This window comes from Glycine max, chromosome 2 (assembly GCF_000004515.6).
Source record: "Glycine max cultivar Williams 82 chromosome 2, Glycine_max_v4.0, whole genome shotgun sequence".
Classification (NCBI taxonomy): domain Eukaryota; kingdom Viridiplantae; phylum Streptophyta; class Magnoliopsida; order Fabales; family Fabaceae; genus Glycine; species Glycine max.
Window position 1 is genome coordinate 42,014,204 of NC_016089.4, and position 21,583 is coordinate 42,035,786.

General features: G+C 33.2%; 1 protein-coding gene, 1 long non-coding RNA gene and 1 pseudogene across 2 annotated transcripts; 2 read left to right on the forward strand and 1 right to left on the reverse strand.

Moving 5' to 3' along the window:
• Positions 1–807: 807 nt before the first annotated feature.
• Positions 808–1,724, forward strand: LOC106797994 (uncharacterized). Its single transcript, XR_001387315.2, has 3 exons — positions 808–852; positions 1,026–1,089; positions 1,647–1,724. It is a non-coding gene; the product is annotated as an uncharacterized lncRNA (long non-coding RNA).
• A 1,123-nt stretch (positions 1,725–2,847) lies between these two features.
• LOC100776302 (UPF0051 protein ABCI8, chloroplastic-like) lies at positions 2,848–14,932 on the reverse strand (annotated as a pseudogene).
• Positions 14,791–19,332, forward strand: LOC100776838 (GATA transcription factor 25). Its single transcript, XM_003518220.5, has 7 exons — positions 14,791–15,346; positions 15,497–15,586; positions 16,144–16,274; positions 17,521–17,628; positions 17,889–17,994; positions 18,824–18,883; positions 18,967–19,332. Exons 1-7 carry the CDS (start codon positions 15,050–15,052, stop codon positions 19,105–19,107), a joined length of 933 nt encoding a protein of 310 aa, XP_003518268.1. The 5' UTR covers positions 14,791–15,049; the 3' UTR covers positions 19,108–19,332.
• Positions 19,333–21,583: the final 2,251 nt, after the last annotated feature.

Genomic DNA, 21,583 nt, shown 5'->3' on the forward strand with positions numbered 1-21,583 from the left:
TGTTCGTTTTCGCATTTTCGCATTAATTCTCTCATATCTCAATCTCTTCTCTATACTTCAATTCCCCCTCATGTCTCCACTGCAGCCCAACCGCGTCGACCCCAAAATCTGGTGGGCATGTGTCGGCGCCGCTGTCCACATGGAGCATGCCTCTCCCTCGCATCACCTCAGCCCTCTCATCCGTAGCGCGACGGGGAGAGTGACCGCGGAGGCCGTGGCTAGAGCTTCTACAGTGCAGACTAGCTTGAGCTCAGTGACTAGAGTTCTCTTTCGCTAGCTCGCCCAATTTCTCTCTCGTTGGTTCGTTTCTCTCATCTCTACAATTCCTCTTTAATCCGTAATCTAGGGTTTATTGATTCACGCCTTTTTTTGTTTTTTTTTATTTTGTTAATAGAAAATAATAAAGTTGCAAATAACTCTCTCCCTATCCCTGGTTCGTCTCTCTCTCATCTCTGCATTTCTTCTCTAATCTAGGGTTTAGTATGGTTTTCATGGTGCACAAAAGATTTCATATGTTTATCTTGACCCATTGCATTTAAATAAGTATTTTATTAAGTCTGTATCTTTTACTTGTGACCTACTGTATTTGTTGATATTATACAAGTCATAATTCTATGATATATTTTGTTGATGATGTTGGTCCTTCTCCTTTGGCCCAAAACGTTGTGCTCCGTGATGTGGGTTAGCATTCACTCTGGCTAACCATTTTTAATTTCCCATGGCCTTTTCACGAATAATTTACTGATATTTATGGAACTGGTGGATCATTGTATTACATGTTTTCAGGTATTATTTGTTTCGGATATTTGACTGTAACCCAATGGTTTTTGCCACAGATGAAAGGGGAATTTGGTATGTTCAAATTCACATTTTGGTTTTCTAAGATTGGCGTTATCGATGTGACTTGTCGAATTTGTGTGCAATATCTAAATAATTGTGCTTTTAATTATCTTTCTAGGAGGAAGAAAAGCGATTATTTTGGTTCCTCATTTATTTTTCCTTCTCTTTTGATGTGTTTTTTTTAGGAGTTTTGTCAGATATTTGGGAGAACGAAAAGCAGCATCTTCTGGACCAAGATACAGCTCACAGGTAACTGAATTTCTTGCAAAAGATTCTTTAATATTGAGCTATGAGAAACATGAATTTCCAGCTCGAAATCAATTTCGTTAATCTTAATGTCTGGCATGGAAATAATCATGGAGTTGTAGCATAGGTAGCTTGATATAGAGAGAGTTCTTGATCTCCGTAACTCCTTAATACATTTAGATTTGACAAATTAGAAAGATTAAAGAGAAATATCAGGGAAAAATAATTCTGCTAGCTCAAGGGGACTATAACTTCCATTTTGATGTCTAATGAATATACTCTTGTCATGACAACATTTAGTAGAACCCCACTAACCATGAATTTTTTTTAAAGAATGTACATGGATAGGAATCTATAGTTGAGATTTGCTGATTTGGCTTCTAGTTGTCCTACTCCCTACACAAGGCCTGACATCACTTCATTGGTACTTAATTTGTTGTTTTCACAATTACTACATTCTTTTCTTCTCGCATTTACCTTCCTTCTCTGTTTATCCCTTGTTTTGGTTGGAGGGATCTTTTTACGAATAGCATTTAACATTGTCATTTTGATTTTAATAGGATGAAGGAGATACTATTTTAGAAGGTTGCAGACACCCTTGTGTAGAGCCACAAGACTGGGTGAATTTTATACCAAATGATTGCAAGCTTGTAAGTATTCGTGACTCATGAGATTCATGGAAAGTAAGCATTTGTTCTTACCCAAGTATGTAGAATTATTAATTTTTGTTGTTATCCTGACTCTGGAGATCTGCAGTTTAACCATATGTTTTATGGAATTGTTCAATTACAACATAGTTCACTTTTTAGTAAATATTAAAATGAAAGTCTACTTGTTTTACAGAGATAAATAGATGTTTTGCATGGTTGAATTTTGTTAATTAGTGTGAGCTTGAAGATGTATGCTAAAATGACTCTGTTACTAGTTAAATTTGGCAAAAAAATAAAAATAAAAATCAGCATTCTACATCTACATCGGTTGTAGACCAAAAACGATGTAGAAACTCTACATTCTACATCGGTTGGATCTCATAACGATGTAGAAACTTCACAATTCTACATCGGTTGCACCTCAGAACCGATGTAGAAACCTCACATTCTATATCGGTTGCACCTCAGAACCGATGTAGAAACCTCATGATTCTAAAATGGGTCTGACATCATGCCCGTTTTCGTAACCATGCCCTTTTAAGACAGTTTTTCATCCGATGCTGTAGGGCCTAGCATTTTCAATAACTCCTATCTACGACCACGTGTTAAAACCGATGTAGAAAGACTCTCAAAATCGATGTAGAAGGCCTATTTTCTAGTAGTGATTGTACGAGTTTATTTAATTTTTCACTACTTTACTTTTATAGTCAACAAAAAGGAATTTGAAAAAAAAAATAGATAATAATATATCTCATGAAATTATAGATTATATTTTTTAAAAAAAGAAAGAAAATATGGATAAATTATACAAAGTATTAAAGAAGAAAAGAAGCAGAAATAATGGATCGAAAAAAGGAAACTGTATATGTGGATTAATATTTGTTACTTAATTATTTAATTTCAACATGTATACTGTTGGAGTTAGAAAAAATATTCAAAGAATGAAATTAGTAATTAAATAATTAAATTTATATTTACTAATTTTAATTATTTAAAACATTTTATAATTGAGTAGTTCTTGATATTTTAAAAATACTATAAATACTTTTAAAACTGAAAATAGTTGAAGTTAAATTAGTAATTATAAGATCTTATTATTAATAAGCAATTTTGATTCATATATCCAATATTTTTTTCTGATAATTTATATCCAATATTTTTAAACTGACTAAATCATTTTGTTTATATATTGTTACATATGAATTCAAAAATGTATTTCATATTTCCCAAAATAAAAACCCGTCATGCATCTCACGGAATACACGCACTAGTTATAGATAAAGACAATAAATTTCGGAGTTAAAAAATAGAATTGCAAAAATTGACAAAAAAAAAAAAGAAAACATAATATAAGATGTGTAAGTTTCACAGTTTAACAAAAAAAAATGAGAGGAGGTGGAAGAGTGTGTGGAGTGGAGCAATGAAAACACAAATAGACTTATTCATTTATATATCAATTAGTACATTAATATATATAAAAGGAGATTTCAACAACAAATGGCATGAGAAATTCAAAATAATGATATGCTTAACAAGCTTTTACATATTAAAACTATTTAAACAAGGGCTAAGATGGAGAAGACATCTTTTCCCCTGTTTAACCTACTGACCACACCAACTTGGACTTCACGATTTCTGCGGCCTCAGATTTAAGTTTGTTATGAAGTTCGTCTAAGACAGCATGGCAAAATCCTTTGATCACAGCAGTCAATCCTGCTTCAGAGTCTATCCCCCTTTGTTGAAAGTAAAATAATTGATCTTGTCCAAGTTTGGATGTAGTAGTATCATGCATATGTTCAATTCTTGCTGTTGGATTTTTCACCTGCAAAATATATAGTTTGTGATTTCATGATCAAATTAAACAAAAGTATCATGGCAATTTTTCTGGATAATAGGGGAAGCAGGGAAAAAATAAAGAAAAAGTGAAGAAAATTGGGTTAAAACTGCACAATTTCTTATCCTCTTGCATGCATTCGCACCTTCCTATACATTTTTTTTGTTTGTCAAACAACAAATGCCAACAAAAGTCACTTTTTGAGTTTTGAGCATATAAATGATATAAATAAGAGTTGGTTGAAACTTATACTATTACTATTATTTTTATTTTTACTGTCTCCGTCCCTTTTTTTTAATAAGAAATAAGTTTTAATATAATAGTACTAAAACTTGTTTCTTAGAAGAAATATCATAGGCACAACCAAAAATTCTTTTAATCTTAATTCAAACTTAAGGAGACAAGCAATCATGTAGCTCATACATTAGCAAGAGCTTTACGATTCAAAGTTGGGTCTCTTAAAAAAGAAAAAAAAAGGAGGGAGTATTATTTTACCACGAGACTCCTCTCCTCTTAAAATTATACATATATTCCACACACATAAACACAAGAAAAGAAAATGCAAAACCTGGATGTAAGGATAGGTATTGGCAGTTGCATTGTCCCCAATAAGCAGAGTCACATTGCAAGGAGTTAGTTAAATTCTTGACTTTAGAGTGAACCTGAACAAGCCCTTTGTAATAGTTCTTAGAACTCCCAGCACAAATACCCTTTGCCACAGTCCTACTCCTGGTGTTGTTCCCTTTATGCATCATTTTTGTCCCCGTATCCACTTGCTAGTGGTTATCCATCGCCGCCACGGAATAAAAGTCCCCAACACTCCCATCCCCTTCCACGTGATTGTCTACCCAACCTCTGCCTGCACCTACAATATCCTTGACCCTGCCCCGCCGCACACCCCTCTCTTTGTCACAAAGTTGTACACTTGCCCTTTCCACTCCCATCCCAGGGGTAACAATTCTGCATCGTCGAGTACTTAATCTCCGCCCCCTCCTCGCAATAATACATCTCCACCATCGCCGCATGAAGCGGGTTAACGTTGTGAGAAGTCGTCGTGCAACTCTCGTAATACTCCATTGAGCTCTTGTCATCAGCAACAACCAGTGTATGGTCAAACTGCCCGGTGTCCCATGAGTTGGTCCTGAAGTAGTTCATGAGCTTCATGGGGCACCTGGTGAGAGATATAATGTTGGTTTGATAATAAAGGGTGAAGGAATTGAGAGATACGTCACTGCTCATGGGTTCAAATTTCTCACTAAAAAAAACTAACAGACTAACTAACATTGGTTGATAAAAAATAAATAGGACACCTGGTGTCCTTGGGAACATAGCAGAACATGCCATTGTTGAAGACTGCGGAGTTCAACGTGACGAAGTAGTTGTCGCTGTTGGGCATGACCTTAGCTATGTACTTCCTAACCAAGTTGGGGTACAGTTTGATAGCCTCGGAGATGGAGCAAAAGATGACCCCGACCTTTTTAAGGGTTTCTTTAAAGGTGGTGGCGATGGAGATGCTGTGGAAGACGCAGCTTACGGCAAAGTTGGTGTCGCTGTTGAAATTACAACAAATTTCTAGAATATTCTTAAATATAATATGTATGAAAATGGTAGAATATCCTAGAACTATAGTGTGTATGAATATAGTAGAGCAATCTAGAACTATAATGTGTATGAATATGGTAGAACAATCTAGAACTATAAGTGTATGTATAAGATAGAAGAACCTAGAACTATCATGATACTAATCTATCATGAAAACTCTAGAAAGACCTAAAGTAATGTAGAAACATTCACCACTATTGAGAGGTTGATGACTTGAGCCTATAAATAGGCAATTGGTATGTTGTAATTGATCATCCAAGAAATCAATGACATAGTCTTCTTTCTAAAACAATTCTCTAAAACTATCAACTATCATCTAATCAACTACCAACAGTCGCAGTCAAGGGGGATGCCGAGGTTTTCAAAGGCTTTGCGGATTTTGGGGTTGGTAGATTGGTTCTCGTTTTGGTTCTTGGGCGTGGTGTAGTAGCACAAATCTGGGAAGTCGATGGGGGGAAGGTGTTGTTGGACCAAATGGGGGGTTTCATGGCGAGGAAGTGGTCCAAGGCTTTGAGGCAAAACTCGAGCATCCAGTGAGGTTCATCTTTGAGTTTCGAGATGATGAGGTGGATTGTGTCTCTATAAAGGCCTTTGGGGATCAAGAAAGAGTCGATGTTGATGGTGAAGCCAAACTTCTTGTCGTAGTCACGGTGATTGCGATGGAGGCTTTCGCCGATGTCATCATCGCTTGAACCTCGATGTCATCTTTCGAACCGTTACGAGGCGACGCGAGGGTTTTTTGGGGTTAGGGTTTGGGAAACTAGGTGGAGAGAGAAGGAGTTTGGAGGAATCGCGAGTGGGTTGTAGAGGAGGTAATGATAATGAGCATACCCCGTTGCAAATATCGAAAGTTAAAATATGAAAACATGGAAAAAAAGTTAAAATATTTCAAATTTAAATATAAAATATCATGTAATAACTATTAAATCTAAGATTTATCAAATAAAGATTAGTTTATAAAAAAACTTTTTTAAAGGCCATATATATATATATATATATATATATATATATATATAATCTTAACTATTATGTTAGAGAATATCACAATTGAAAAAAAGTGGTCTGATGATTTAGATATTTTAAGATATCGTTGTTGAGATCTTTTAAAATGAATATAATTTGAATAATTTTTAAAATTATTTATTGTACTTCTCAAAATAAAACAACAAATCTTTTTGGATATTTAATTTATTTACTATTGCTGCATTTTTTTAAATATGAGAATTCTTATTAAAAATAAGTTCATTATTATGAAAAAGTATTTTTTTTATCTTTTCATTTTATATATTCTTATCTGTTTAGTTCAACTGAAATCTCTTAAAAAAAAGAAAAGGTTAAAAAAAAAATAATCATTTATTCCTAGGTATCATCTTCAACGGCTGTTTCTAAAAAAAATCAGCGAAAAATATATTGATAAAATAGGTACCAGTAGTACCAAATACAAATTTTTTAAACATCCAAAGATTATCAAATATTGTATAACCGAATGAATTCTAAACAACATTGAATCACATTGTTTCTAGTACCCCACCACTCACTAAACTATCCCAACTTCAGTTATTGACAAAACAGAAACAACAAAGCACCTAATACCAAAGTCAATCTAGCATCATTATTCTACACCAAAGCATGCCATAAGATTGTGTGCCCAGAGCGCAAAGGAACTGTTAAAATATGAAAAAATACCGATGTAGAGTTTAGGTTAAAATTGATGTGGTATATGACTTTCAACATTAATTTTGGCAAAAATCGATGTTGTATATGACTTTTAACATTGGTTTTTAGGAATCGATGTAGAAAGCGCTTCAGAATACACAATTTTGGTCATATTTCTACATCAATTTTAGCCAGAACCAATGTAGATAATAATTTTTAACATCAGTTTTAAAACCGATATTGAAAAATGTCTAGTTTTAATGGCGGTCAATTCAACATCAATTTTAACACCGATGTTGAAACTCCTCTAGAACCGATGTTAAAGTCCTTTTATGTAGTAATGATGAAGGGGGTGAAAATAGGTGTTTTGTCCATGTTCTTTGTCTTCACATTTTTTCTTCTTTCTTCTTCTTTTATAGGTACATATTAGTGGGCTTCTTGGACTAAGTCCGTCTTTACTCTCCTTAATTAGTTAAGTTTTCCTTAATTATTATGTTTTCCTTAATTATTCTTCTTTCCTTAGTTAGTCTTGCTTTCCTCAATTAGTTTTTTTTCCTTACTTAGTCTTGCTCTCCTCAATTAGTCTTCTTTCCTTAATTAGCCCTACTTACTCATTTAACTGTTTTCCTTAATTAGCTCGCTTTCTTGGGCTTTATTTTACTCGCTAAGCATCATAAATTCATCACTTTTAATATTCTTTGCACAAAAACTGATGTTAATTTAACAATTATTTGCTCAAAAAGAAAAAATTAGGAGAAAAAATTACAAATTCATATATAATTTAACTCCAAAATATACTCATAATTGACAGTTATCAAAAATCAATCAATAAAAGTTTTTTTATCCTAATTTCTTAGATAGAAAGAGCCTTAGATAACTCCTCTAACCAAGATCCCTCAAAGACTCGAGGAAGGCCCTAATTGTAAGCTTTCTAACCATAAGATTACCAAAAAACTTAGTTTCATTCTTAGACACTAAGCCTTGTGGATATTTTGTTCAATTCAAGATAATAAAAGTGCTTCCCAGCATCATTCACATCCCACAATCGTGCCTTTACTGACCACTCCACAACAAGCATTAAGAAAAGACAAAATGCAAACATGGAACCTAAATATGTGAAACATATATATCATTTATATCAAAAGATACATGAGAGTTCAAAGCTGTCTACATCTACCCCTTACAACAATGGAAATCATGGATATTTTATGGATATTTTGTTCAATTCAAGATAATAAAAGTGCTTCCCAGCATCATGGATATCCACAAGGCTTAGTGTCTACATCTAAGCCTTGTGGATATTTTGTTCAATTCAAGATAATAAAAGTGCTTCCCAGCATCATTCACATCCCAAAATCGTGCCCTTAGTGACCACTCCACAACAAGAATTAAGAAAAGACAAAAGGCAAACATGGAACATAAATATGTGAAACATATATATCATTTATATCAAAAGATAAATGAGAGTTCAAAACTGTCTACATCTACCCCTTACAACAATGGAAATCATGGAGGTTAGTAGCTCGAATTTACACATGAAAATGTGAGAAATGGATGAAGAACACATCAACACTTAAGAGTTTTTCTCCCCAATAGAATATTACAAAAAACTCCAACTAATACAGTAATGATACAAAGAGAGAGAGGAAATCAGAATATATTCACAAGTCAGGCTTAAAAATACAAAAAAAGCAGTATTTTCATTTTGAGTGCAAACTTGCTCAGCCATGGATCCTGGCTTGACCAAATGTCAATTTTCATTCCTCTTGAATTTTTTGTTGTCCAAGTTGATCATATTGGAGCTTCTATACTCCAAACTTGCTCTTTGAGAGGATTCTTCCATTTCAAACTCTTTATCTACACAAGGATGAGATAAGTCACTACAAAGTAGCCAAGAAATCAAAATATTAAACTAGAATTCATAAACTAATAAAAACAACACAATTAGAGTCAAACCAATGCTCTAAGTCTAAGAAAAGTAAAAAAAAAATGGCTTAAATAATATCTTAAGAGTACGTGCATTCATCACTTAATAATTCTTAATTTAGCAAACCAGATCATACTAATTGCTCTAAACTATCCACTTTAATAGAAATAAGTGTCTTACACAAAAGATATAGTATTTATAGACTTGAGAGAAATTGAATCTCTACTTGTTTCATTATCATTTTTTGTTCCATAGACCCAAGTTAGTAAACCTCTTTTAAAGTTCAAGATAAACATAAAAAAGGTTATCCTCATTCAAAAAGTGGATCATTTAGTTTGAGGAGATTCTTTTATTTTGATCTACAATCCAAACCTATACCTTTTTTTTTTCAATTCCATATTTTCTTGACAAATTAGATTTACCTTCTTATGCAATTCCACATTTTCTTGGTGTATGAGGTTTCCCTACATAAAATAAAAACAATATTTCATTCATAAATATTAAGATTATTAGTTTTTTTTTGTTTAAAGATTGTCCTTTCAATTTAGCTCTTGTATTTCATCAATTAAGAGTTGATCATGCATATCATATTCCAATACCATGTTAAATATTATGTCTTTATCTTCAAACTTGAGCATTGCATTTTTGGAAGAAAATACAAACCTTTTTTCATAAAAACAATCCTTAATTATGGTAACTATTGACTATATGAATCCATTGATTGATGAACAAGTTATTTATTTGTTTTATCCAGGCTTGATATTGTTGTTGGTATATTTTTTGCTTGCATTGACGTCTAAATTCATGTCACAATAGTATTTATTTTGCTCACATATTACTTTAAGTGTCTGCTCTCACACATTTGAAGCCCAGTAATAAATTTTTGAGTTATTTTTTTTATCCTTTGGTTATGAGGTTTATAAAAAAAAGCTAACAAATTTCTTGAGGAAACTTGAGAAATGCTGAAACAACGTAGCATTACGAAAGAAAAAGTTTTTGCATTGCTACGTATACAAAGTGCATTGTTGCAGTAATATTTCTTATCCTAGATTGTATATTTTGTAGTTTAGGAGAAGCATTCTTCTTTAATGGCGTGTTGCATTGCTATGTATATTATTATTTCAGTCACAAATTACATGATAATGTGTCCAGTCGCTAGTTTGATGATGACATCTTTTATAAAAGTTACTTACTACTTAATTTGTAAGGGGATAATTTTGTCCCAATGATATAATTCATCTATCCCAAATTACAAAGGATTAAGTGTGACAAACCTATATGTGATAGAAACAATTCTTCACAATTTGTGAGGGATGACACTTCACAAACAACAAGGATTAGTTGTGATGAACTTATAACTTCTTGCTATCTAGTATTTGCAATGCCAAATAATTCATCACAATTTGCGAGGGGTTTTTTGTTCATCACAAAAATTCTTCACAATTTGCGAGAGAGTTTTTGTTTGTCACAAAAATTCTTCACAAAGTCTCGCTATCTAATATGTGTAAAGTTGTTCATTAACTCCATGAAGATTTGCACTGTGTGAGCGATTAATATAGGCCCATCTCTTAACATAGTATTTACTTAGGCCATTGAGGAAGTCCTATAGTTGATGTTGTAGATGAAGGGTTATTTTATCGAAAATAAATGAGTGTGAGTATTAACTTATCTCGATAATTAAGGCTTGTAGGTACCATAACCTCAATAGGAATTCAATCATCTTAATTTCTATAGGAGTTTGCTGACTCATCTATTCTATAGGTCTATTCAATGTTAGTCACCACAAATTCACCCAGCACAAGGTTGAAGGTCCACCAACACCCTCAAGTTACATACTTGTTCACAAACACCAATAGCTAAATGCCATACTTGGATTCCCTATGGTCCTAGATATAACACCTTCATGCTTACCATCTCCAATGGCCTAATTAAGGAACCAAGTTTCACTAATAACAACTATGCACCATATAGCACTTGGATTCCCTTGCAGTCCTAGAAATGGCACCTCTATATACTCTTCATTTTCAATGGCATGACTTTAGGATCCAAGTTTCACCACCAACAACAAGAATCATCCCTTATACATTTAAATGAGTCAACTTCAATATTTATGAAATATTTCACCACTTTAGAAAGCCATTAAAGTCTAAAACGTTGATACTTAGGAAGATGTCTGCTAAGTGAGACCCTTAGGTCTCTTAGTGGATCAAATTTCTGGCGCCCAATGAAATTCTTCTTCCCTTGGTAGCTATTTCTAAATTTTTATCATAAAAGATTTATTCACAATAACACATTTCCTCACCTCAACAACAATAAATTCACCTCATCAATATACAAGTACTGAACAACAACATAATCACTTCGTTAACAACATGTAGTCATCCAAACATTAATACAATCACCTCATCAAGGATATGATCTTCTCAACAACAAATAATGTTCTCAACAAATAATATAAACATTTCACAACTTTAAAATAACACATGGATATTGGAAACAACAAGTGCAATTTATATATATATATATACAACATCAAGCTCAAATCGTGCTTTTAATTATTTTAGCTAACCTTCAAAGCCTTAGAAACCTCTTATAAGTTCATATTAAAACTCTCTAATGCAAGAAAAGACAATATAGGCTAATACTCAATTGAACACTTCTCCTTGCTTAAGTGAACACTAATTTTTTTATTAGGTATATGTTTTTCCTAGCTTAAGTGAGATGAAACTCGCTTAAGCAAAAACTAGATAGAGACTCACCAAGTCCCAATATCCTTCCCCTCACTTAAGCAACAAACCAAACTTGCTTAAACACCTTTCTTTGCTTAAGCAAAAATCAACCTCGCTTAAGTAGAAACTGAATAGAGATTGACATTTTCTTGCTTAAGAAAAAACCAATTTTGCTTAAGTGCCCCTTCCCTCCCCTTTGCTTAAGCAAAAGCTGGACAAAGACTCACTCTCCCTTCGCTTAAGCAAGAATCATCTCTTGCTTAAGCGAGTGAGCAATTCAATTTTGTAAATGCTGCGTAATCGCTATCCCAAACCACATGACTTCCCAACATGCCCAAACCCTCAAAGAAACATGTACATACAAGATTTTAATCAACCAACAAATTCACAAACATTTTAAGATCTCAAACACAAATCAAAGTTAGGTAGAACTTCTCTTACCTATGGATTTCCAAGCTTAGGTCTTTGAGGAAAAGAGAGAAAGGACAAATTGAGCTTAACAAAAGAGGGTTTTCTTCAACAACAACACCACCTCACCTAAACTCACGAAGAACAAAAACATCCAACAAAAGAGTCACAAGCTCAAGAAAATGACGGAAAACAACTCGTCTTAAAGGGAGATTAAGTTCCATTCTTGAGATAGCTTCTTGTGGGTGGACGAGAACTTGAGAGAAGAGAAAACCTTGAGAGAAAGAAGGAAGTAGAGCACCAGGGATCATGAAATGAAAGTATCTCATAAAAAAGATAATGAAAAGGGGGAAGTGAACCTTTCTCACTAAAGTCCAACCCAAAGCCAAAACACACCTTTCTCTCACAAACATTATAAACTATAATTCATTAGATTTCTCTTTTTTTTTCACTGATTCTATCTTATTTTTTAACAACAAAAAATAAATTTAATTCCCCTTGTGATTTAATTGAAATCACTTAATTGTGCATTAAGAAAATTACAACATTAAAGAAAATGTTTGTTCGAATTTGCACAAAAAAAACTTTAACCAATACAAAAATAGCATTGATCAATCAAGGTAAGAGTTAGACTTAATGAGCAAGAGAGACAATTAAAACATCAATTTTATCTTACAAATTTTGTGTTTGTAATATTTAGCATATATATTTTTTATTAATCCTGCCAACCGCATAGGTAACTATTAAAGGATCATCTAGCTCAATTAACTGAGTATTATGTGAGTTATTATAAACTCTGTAATACTTATTTTTGATTCATATGGATATAAAATAAATTCACTTAAGTATCTATGATTGTATGGCTATAATGAACAAAGGCATAAAGCTATAGTATCTTTATTATATTTCATTGTGTTACTTTCTGGGTTTGTCATTAATATCAGTTCTTTTCTTTATATTTAGTAAAATTACAAGTTATTTTATGATATTTATTATGTTTACTTTAGTTGATAATAAAATGACATTATTAACATTCATCAAAAGTTTTTGGATTTTTCTTTTTAAATATTTTTTATTTAGAAATTACATTAATTTTCAATTAATGCACCTTAAGTTAGGTAAATTAATTACTCAATGATGTTTCGAAAAAAAAAAGTTCACAAAGTTTAAGTCTGGATTAAATTGAAGTTTGTAAAAACAACTCAAATCTTATTTTTATAAAACTAAATTTTCAGACAATTTTTTATGGTCATTCCATCTTGATAGGTGATGGATTATGGACTATGATTCCTAATCATTAGATTAATCTTTGTATTGTAGGTAATCTCACACCAAATTCCCACCCTTGCCAGCAATCGTCATTTGTGGCGATGAAGACGTTTTTTAATTCAGCCACTGCACACCCAATCCCCACTCCCTCTCAACAATTCTCGAATAAACTAGGTCATATGAACCATTCCCCTCCCTCCGCAATGTCTCCCTAATTAACGGTGTTTCTGTCCAAGGCAAATGGGTATGGATTTGAGTGACAAACAAGTTCTTCAATGAAGGAAGCTCTATCTCTATTGAACATGAACGTGCCATCGGAGCTCAGGATCCTAATGTGGTCTGTGCGACGCTTTCAAGGACTCCATCAATGAAAACTGAAAAGCGATGTTGGCTCCAATGACAAAGATATGTTATGTTGTTATGAAAGCAATAAAGCAACAACAATGAACTTAACAATCGAATAATACTAAAACAAAAATTGCTAAAGGCAGATACAAGGGAGACAAGCACAAACCAGAGGTTAGAAGGAAAATCATCAATCCTTAGCATTTGAGGGATTTTTATAACTAATTCGACAAGGAGCTGAGCTGACAGAACTTAATTGGCCAAAGGAGCATGTGTTGTCTGTCATTTATGCTTTTTCTGTTATTTGCCAAATTCTGTTAGTGTTGTTTGTTAGAATTTGCTAGAATGGGATAACAACCTTTAGTATTTGGTACTTATATATATGAATGAATCATGTAATAGAATCAAGCAGAAAATAATACAAGTCTTCCCTTCCTTCACCTTTCTCTTAGGAGGTTTCTAGGCCTTGAACACTAGGAAAATTCACTGAGTTGATCTCAGCTCATAACATATGTCGTCAACGATGTGAAGGGTCCATCGCTACTACCATCTCTTAGTTGGCGGCCACCGTAGAAAGAAGAAGTCCACCAATGATGAGAAAGTGATGAAGGCTTTTAGGAGAGAAGAGCGGTGATAGGCAGGGAGAAAGAAAGAGTGCACAAAGAAGTTGGAGAAGAAATGCATGACTAAGTTGTTCTCTCATTCTCTTTCTCACCAGAGAAGAAGGTGGAGGGTTAATGCTGTTGCCAAGGTGATTTCCAACAATTGTTGGGAGGGGTAAGGATTTGATGTGAAGTAACCTACAATTCAGAGATTAATGTAATGATTTAAAATGAACCACCTATCAAAATGCTCCACCAAAACAATGACATTTTTTTTTATATGCAAACATATTCTTGAAGGTAATCAAATAAGTCAAAAATTAAGTTTATTCTCTAAACTCAGTTTGGATCACCCAAAAAGAAAAATCATGTATAGCCCTACATTGACAATTTTTTTTCAACGTTTAGATTTTTATATACCAAATTCGAATATAGAACTTCCTTTTTTAAAAATATTAAACTCGTTATCACTTACATTTGGTTTGTATAGTAACTTACATTGAAACTTTAAATACTACATTACATTAAAAAAGTAGAGAACGTAAAGAGAGTTTTTTTTTTTTTTCAGTTAACATAGAGTTAATAGTAATGTATTGTAGGGTGAATAAACAAATAAAATAAACCATGTTGCTTTTTGGTCAAAGATTGGAACATTAAAGTGGTTATTAAACATCAAATCCCATGGGGCATGCTTATTGGGCCTGGAGTGGGCAAGCCTCGTAAATATCACCATCAACCTGGTCACTTTTCAATTTTCCCTTTTCCTGAATCAAATTGCTGTCTTGTCCTTCTCCTTCCCTCAGCTCCTCTTCACTCCCTTTCATTTTCCCTCACACTCATCATTCTCAAAAAACACGCCCAAATTCTAATCAAATTAGGGTTAGGGTTTTCAACTCCCCTCGAATTATCCCTGTAATGCAGTGCGATTCCCGGGTCCTACCATGGAGCCATCAGCAATGTACGGACCCTCCCAGCCCCTGAACATCCCCTCGCGGATCGGCGCTGGCGAAAGAGACGACGGCTCCGGCAACGAGCCCGCCGTCGACGGCCACCACCACCACATTCAGTACGAAACGCACGCGCTCGATGACGGTGCCGCCGGTGGCGCCGTGGTTGTCGAGGATGTTACGTCGGACGCGGTCTATGTCTCCGGCGGTGGAGGCCCCGAGGAGTCCAGCCAGCTTACGCTGTCGTTTCGTGGCCAAGTTTACGTCTTCGATGCCGTTACGCCTGATAAGGTACCGTTTCCCCCTTTTCAAATTTATTATTATTCAATTTTCTCTTATTTTTCGTTGTTTAGGCGTTGCAATTGGATGAATACATTGAAGATAACGTGAATTATTTTTTTCGAAAGTGTTTATTAATCTGTGTTTGGCTTCACGTGACAGGTTCAAGCGGTGTTGTTACTTTTGGGTGGATGTGAACTATCTTCGGGTGGTTCGCCATGTGTGGATCCTGGGGCTCAACAGAATCAAAGGGTATTTTCTGATAGTATAAGGATGTAATATTAATGTTATTCATACACATTTGCACTTGCATCTCTTTACCATTTATTTATTAGTATCACCTGATGCAGGGTACTTTACCCCACCACCAGACATAATAAAGTGAGAGTTTGTAATTTTTATATTCATCAATTGGAGTTAGGTAGTAAATACTAAATAGTAACTTTGGTGTTGAGTGATAATTAACATCAAGCTATGTGGTGAGCATACCTAGTTTTTTTTTTTAACACCCTTCACCCTTCCCTGACCATTGGACCAACCTTATATCTCCTGCGAACAGACCTAGGTAATACATGCTTTCCCAACTTTAAGGCTTGCTAGCATTGGTTGACAAAGTTTGTTAATGTTTGGTCGCTGGTAGTAGATGTATCATCAGGTGAATCATGATTATTATGTTAAAGCTACTTAGCCAATGATAAAGTGACGTGAGTGGAAGTAGTTGTGAATAGCATTATTCATGGTAGAACTTTATTAATGTTCAACTGTTGTGTGTTGAGTGGTATTTTCTAATTCTTTGGGTCTTGTTGCAGGGTTCAATGGAATTTCCTAAATGTAGTCTACCACAACGAGCTGCCTCATTAGATAGGTTCAGGCAGAAGAGGAAAGAGCGATGCTTTGATAAAAAAGTGAGATATAGCGTACGGCAAGAAGTTGCGCTCAGGTTTGATAATTAGCATCTGTAATAGAAACTTATGGGGATTTTTACTTGTTCATTGTGGAGGAATCTCTAACCGACACTGTACTGAAGCATGTCCTTTTTGGGTTGTGGAAGAACTGAATTTAATGTCTAATCTTGTCAAGCTATGTTTACATATTAATGAAAATCAATGTCTAATAAACTTTTCAATCTCAGAATATAATTTAAACACTTAAATGTAATAATAAATAGTGTGATTTTTTTCCCTTCATGTCATTTATTTTGAATATTACTATGAACATATTTATTTCCTTGAAATTATTTTCCTTTCAGATTTTCAAATTTTAGAAAGTGTAGTTGGTTGATGGGGGAAAAGAGGATTACTTTAGTACCCCATGTTTCTTTACAAGGGTATTGGTGTTCAGGTTGATTGTCAAACATTTATTGTCTGTTTTGTTGTTGATTATATGGTTTTTGTCAATGTGAAACCACTAACCAGCAATTGTCTGGTGATTCACTTTGGGTGTGGTACCCTTATGGGTACTAATACTGTCCCTTGGCTCATTGTTTTTATTATGATTATGAAGTTGTTTGTGTTTTCAATTTCCTGTTTCCAGAAACTATGAAAACTTCCTTTTTAAAAAATGTTTCATAAGCATTTTCATTAAAAACTGAGGCAAACACATTTTTGAGCCTGTTTTCTATTTTTATTGAAAATGAAAGATTTATATATACAGCAAAAATTTTAAAAGCTACTTCATGGTGTCTCTTGTAAATGACTGATTTTCATGTAGAGATTTGAAATTCGGATGAAGGATTATTTTAATCTTATGTTTGTATTGTTGTGAGACAAATATTGCATAGTACAGTTAACGAGAAACTACGGCCAGGGCATTAATGTTCTCCACTGTAACAGCATCATCCATCAGTACATTGGAAATATTGGATAGATCATACATTGATAGTTTAAATCTGCTAGAGTGAAGGCTGAATAGTTCCTTGTGATTTGCTAGGTATATTGGTATGTATAGTTGCATGCATTGTTTTAACAAATGCCTTGAATTCAAATTTAACATATATTAACTGTCTTAGTGTGAACTTTTCTCAATAATTGCTTCCATTCCATATGTACCTAAAAGGAGTCTTTTCATAATCTCATTAATTTTTCAATGTTGTCTATGTTTCACTTTTTTCTTGTTGCTCATCGTTTTAGCTGTTATATTTTTTTGTGTCAGTGCCTATTTGTTACTTATTTGATGAATATATGTAGGATGCATCGTAACAAGGGTCAGTTTACTTCATCTAAGAAACAAGATGGAGCTAATAGTTATGGTACTGACCAAGATTCAGGACAGGATGATAGTCAATCTGAAACCTCGTGAGTTTTGTGTTGCATTTTCTTTTAGCTAAATGATTTGTTTCTTTCTGAAATTTTGTAACTTATTTGTGAGTTTCTAGTGTTTCCTTTTTAGTTGCCATCTATTCTAGCTTAGGGTTTATTTAATACAGTTTTATAGTATTTCACCTTATCAGAGACTTGCATTATGAAGTTATTACTCGATGAATCTAATTTCCCTTGGCTAGGAGGTCTCTAACTGGATGTTTTATCATCCTCTTTTTTATTGCATGTTTCTATAGATGTAAACATTGTGGCACTAGTTCAAAATCCACCCCAATGATGCGGCGAGGGCCATCTGGTCCAAGGTCACTTTGCAATGCTTGTGGGCTTTTTTGGGCAAATAGGGTATGTATTTTCATCAAATGGCTTTTGTTTTTGGGAAAATATTTATGTGAGTTTTAATTCATTTTTTAGATGTATATATTCCTATAACTAAATTTATATATATGACTGACTAATGAGTAATGACTAATATATATACTTTTCTTAAACATGCCATTTGTATTGCAATTTGGAAGGAGTTGGTTTATAAAAAAGCTACAATTTCAATTTGTTTCTTGTTTGTGTATGCCATAAGGTTTTTAAAACCTATTTTAGCTTTAATGTCCATATTGGAGTGTTTAGTTTTATCTGCATAGAAGTATTTATGAGTTATGTCTGTTGGTTTATTATAGATGTTCTAATATGTACTGTAGTTACATGCATGAATGATCCAATAACCATGCTGGATATGATGTGAAATACATATGACCTGAAGCTGTGCCTTTTGTGTTCTTGATTCTATTTCCTCTCCCTGCTGCATTGTGGACTTGACAGTGTGGGGGGGGGGGGGGGGGGGGGGGGTGGTTGATACATAATATCTGGAGTTTCACTAGAAAGTGAGGGAAATATTGTGTGTGGTCTTTTCTGGCAGTATTTGTGAATACCAAATTCTTGGGAAGTCTTGTTGAAATTTCTTCTAAACTCATTTTGAACTGTTTTATATTAAAAGTCATGGGGTGTAATTTAATTTTTTCCCCCTTTATCTTCAAGGTGTGTTATCTTGCCCAGAGGGAGGCGCAAATATATTCTTCATTAGCATGAATTCAAATTTGCTCAATTGTGAATTTGCAATTTCTTTTTTGCTGATTGCCGAGTTGTTAGTGTTCCACCTTTTGACAATGGTATTCTGCAGGGTGCTTTGAGAGACCTTTCTAAGAGAAATCAGGAACACTCTCTTCCACCAGTTGAACAGGTATGCTTTCATTTACTATCTTAATCAAAATGGTAATATGTGCATCCTTTTAACCTTATTTTTTTTTTGCACCTGATAACCAGGTTGATGGAGGTAATGACCCAGACTGTCGGACTGCCGCTGCCGACCCTGCACAAAACAATCTTGCTGCTTTCTCAGAGCCTGTTAATCCAGCTTTGGTAGCTGATCGTAAGGTTTTCCAATCTCAGAAAATGTTGGAGTAGTTGACTCTGGCATAAGTAGGTCTATAGTTATTCCATTCAGATTGACCAATAGGAATGTACAGATATAACAATACTCCCATCAATGCAAGAACTTTGTTTTTATATGGTTGGATCAGTGGCATTAACCATTGATCTCTGGATGTATCACCTGAAACTTAAATGATGACTTGGTGATGGTCTCACCCAATACCTTGAATTTAATTTTACATGTAGATTTTTTGTTCACTGGGTTTCTGTGGGTTGCCACAATTAGGACATTTGGCAACACGAGTTTTACAGATGCTAAGCAAAACCCAACAATTTCGATTCCTTAATTTTACAACTGTCTGAGGCTATATGCAATCTATAGGGTACATATGATGTCCGAATCGTAGACGATAGATATCATGGTTGTTGGAGAAGTTGCTGCAAAATGTTAACGATGGAAGACAGCCCTTGAAGTATTTTTTTTATATTACGCAGGGTAATAAGTTACGCTGTGTTAGTCATGCTAGTTATTTGACAATCTTACAAAAAACAAATTCTCTCCCAAATTATTTTCATCTTTCCTTTACAACACATCCTTAGTAGTGTACAAGGCTGAAGTTAAGTACCCAATCTTTATCTTACCCAGGTAAGACCCCTAGGAAAGAGGAAAATATATTTTATTTTAGTTTTCTTTTAATCTTTTAATTTTTGTTTTCATTTGTCATTAGTCAAGTTACAACATCAATTGATGGCGGACCAACAATGATATCATGTAGGAGTCTAACAAGGTAATCATATATAATTGTTTTGCTAAATTTTATTTTTGATTTTCTAGTTAATTAGTATGATGTATCAACTGTTTTGAATAGATGAAGATTTAAAAATATAATTTATTGAGTTATATGTAATTATTTTATTAAACTTCTTGATTATATATAAATCAATGGATTGTCAACGTCATTATTACGTTAGGTATAATCAATACAACAATCTTTAAAGGATTATTTAAGTCTATAAAATATGTACTTTATAAATAAAGTTGAAGAATATTGTAGCAGTATTTAGAATTATTCTTTAGGAAAAAGAGAATAAATTGCTCTAAGTTCTTTTTATTTTGCATTTTTATTCAAAACTCTTTTAAAAAAATTATAATCTCACAAAAAAAGATATATAATTTTAAATATAAATATGATGCACTTAAATTAAATTTTTTATAATATAAAAAAGAACCGTTTGTCAATATTTAGCATAAAAATATTTCAGTGGATAAAAACGTTCGAAGATAACTTAATCAATCCGCAGGTAATTGTTATAGAGAAAAAAAAAGTTTAAAGAACAGAAGGATTATATTACTAATCCACAGATAAGCTCTTATTTGTTTTGGATTTTACCCTTATTTTCTCAAATATCATTAGGCCTAGACCTTAGTGTGTAATTTATCTTGTGCTTAATCAAGATAGTGTGACATAATTAATAAATAATAATATGTTTTTAAGCTTTTAATTAATGTTTTAAAGTACATTATTATAAAAATATCTTAAAAGACATCAACTTCTTAAAAGAATGTTACATTTTGAGAAAATAATTTTTAATTTCTAGTAGAAGGATACCTCGAATCTAAAAATAAAAAAAAAAGTTGTCTTGCATTTTGCATAGTGCTAGGGGTGGAAATGGGATGGGTTAGGCCAAGCCCCACCTAAGCCTGGCTTTCATATTTTTATAGTCCAAGCCGTTATCCATCACCCACCTATCTTTAGGTCCATTTAAATGCATGTTTCATAAAGTAATTTTTAAACAAAACAAAAAATTATCATTAAAAAATAATAAGACAATTTTAAATCACAAGATATTGACAAAATTTACTTACAAACCATACATGTGATATATTAGCAAAGTCTTTTAAGTTTAGCTAAAAGCAAAGAGTCTATATTCATTGCTACTCATTTATATTAAATTAACTAAAATTATTCAAATTGTTAAACTATTAAAATAATTTGATAATTTAAATAAAATAATTATAATATTATATATCACATTAATAATAATATTTTTATTATAATATATTATTGTTAAACAGGTTAGCCAGACATAATAAATTTTTCTTAAGGTATGTGGCTTGACTTATTTAACTAAATAGATTTTTAAAAAAAAACTTACACTTGACTTATTTTCTAAATGAGTTGAACTAGACCAAACTTTACCTTAAATGAGACAAGCCATAGAATCCCAAAGGACCACTTGATCTACTTCCACCCTTGTGGTGCATAATACTTTGTGGACTTCAGGACATGTAGAACAAAAGGAGAAATATAAAGAATAGAAAAGAAAAAAACTAACTTCTGCCTATTGTCTCCATTAGGCATTTCATTGAAATGTTTGTTATATTTTTTTTATGCATGAGAATCGAGTGAGAGAATTTATAATATTGTACACATTTTTTTCCCGTCAATTGAGCTAGATTCTATTTTGTCATTTTTAAAGCAATATTGATAATTTAATCAGGTTAAAA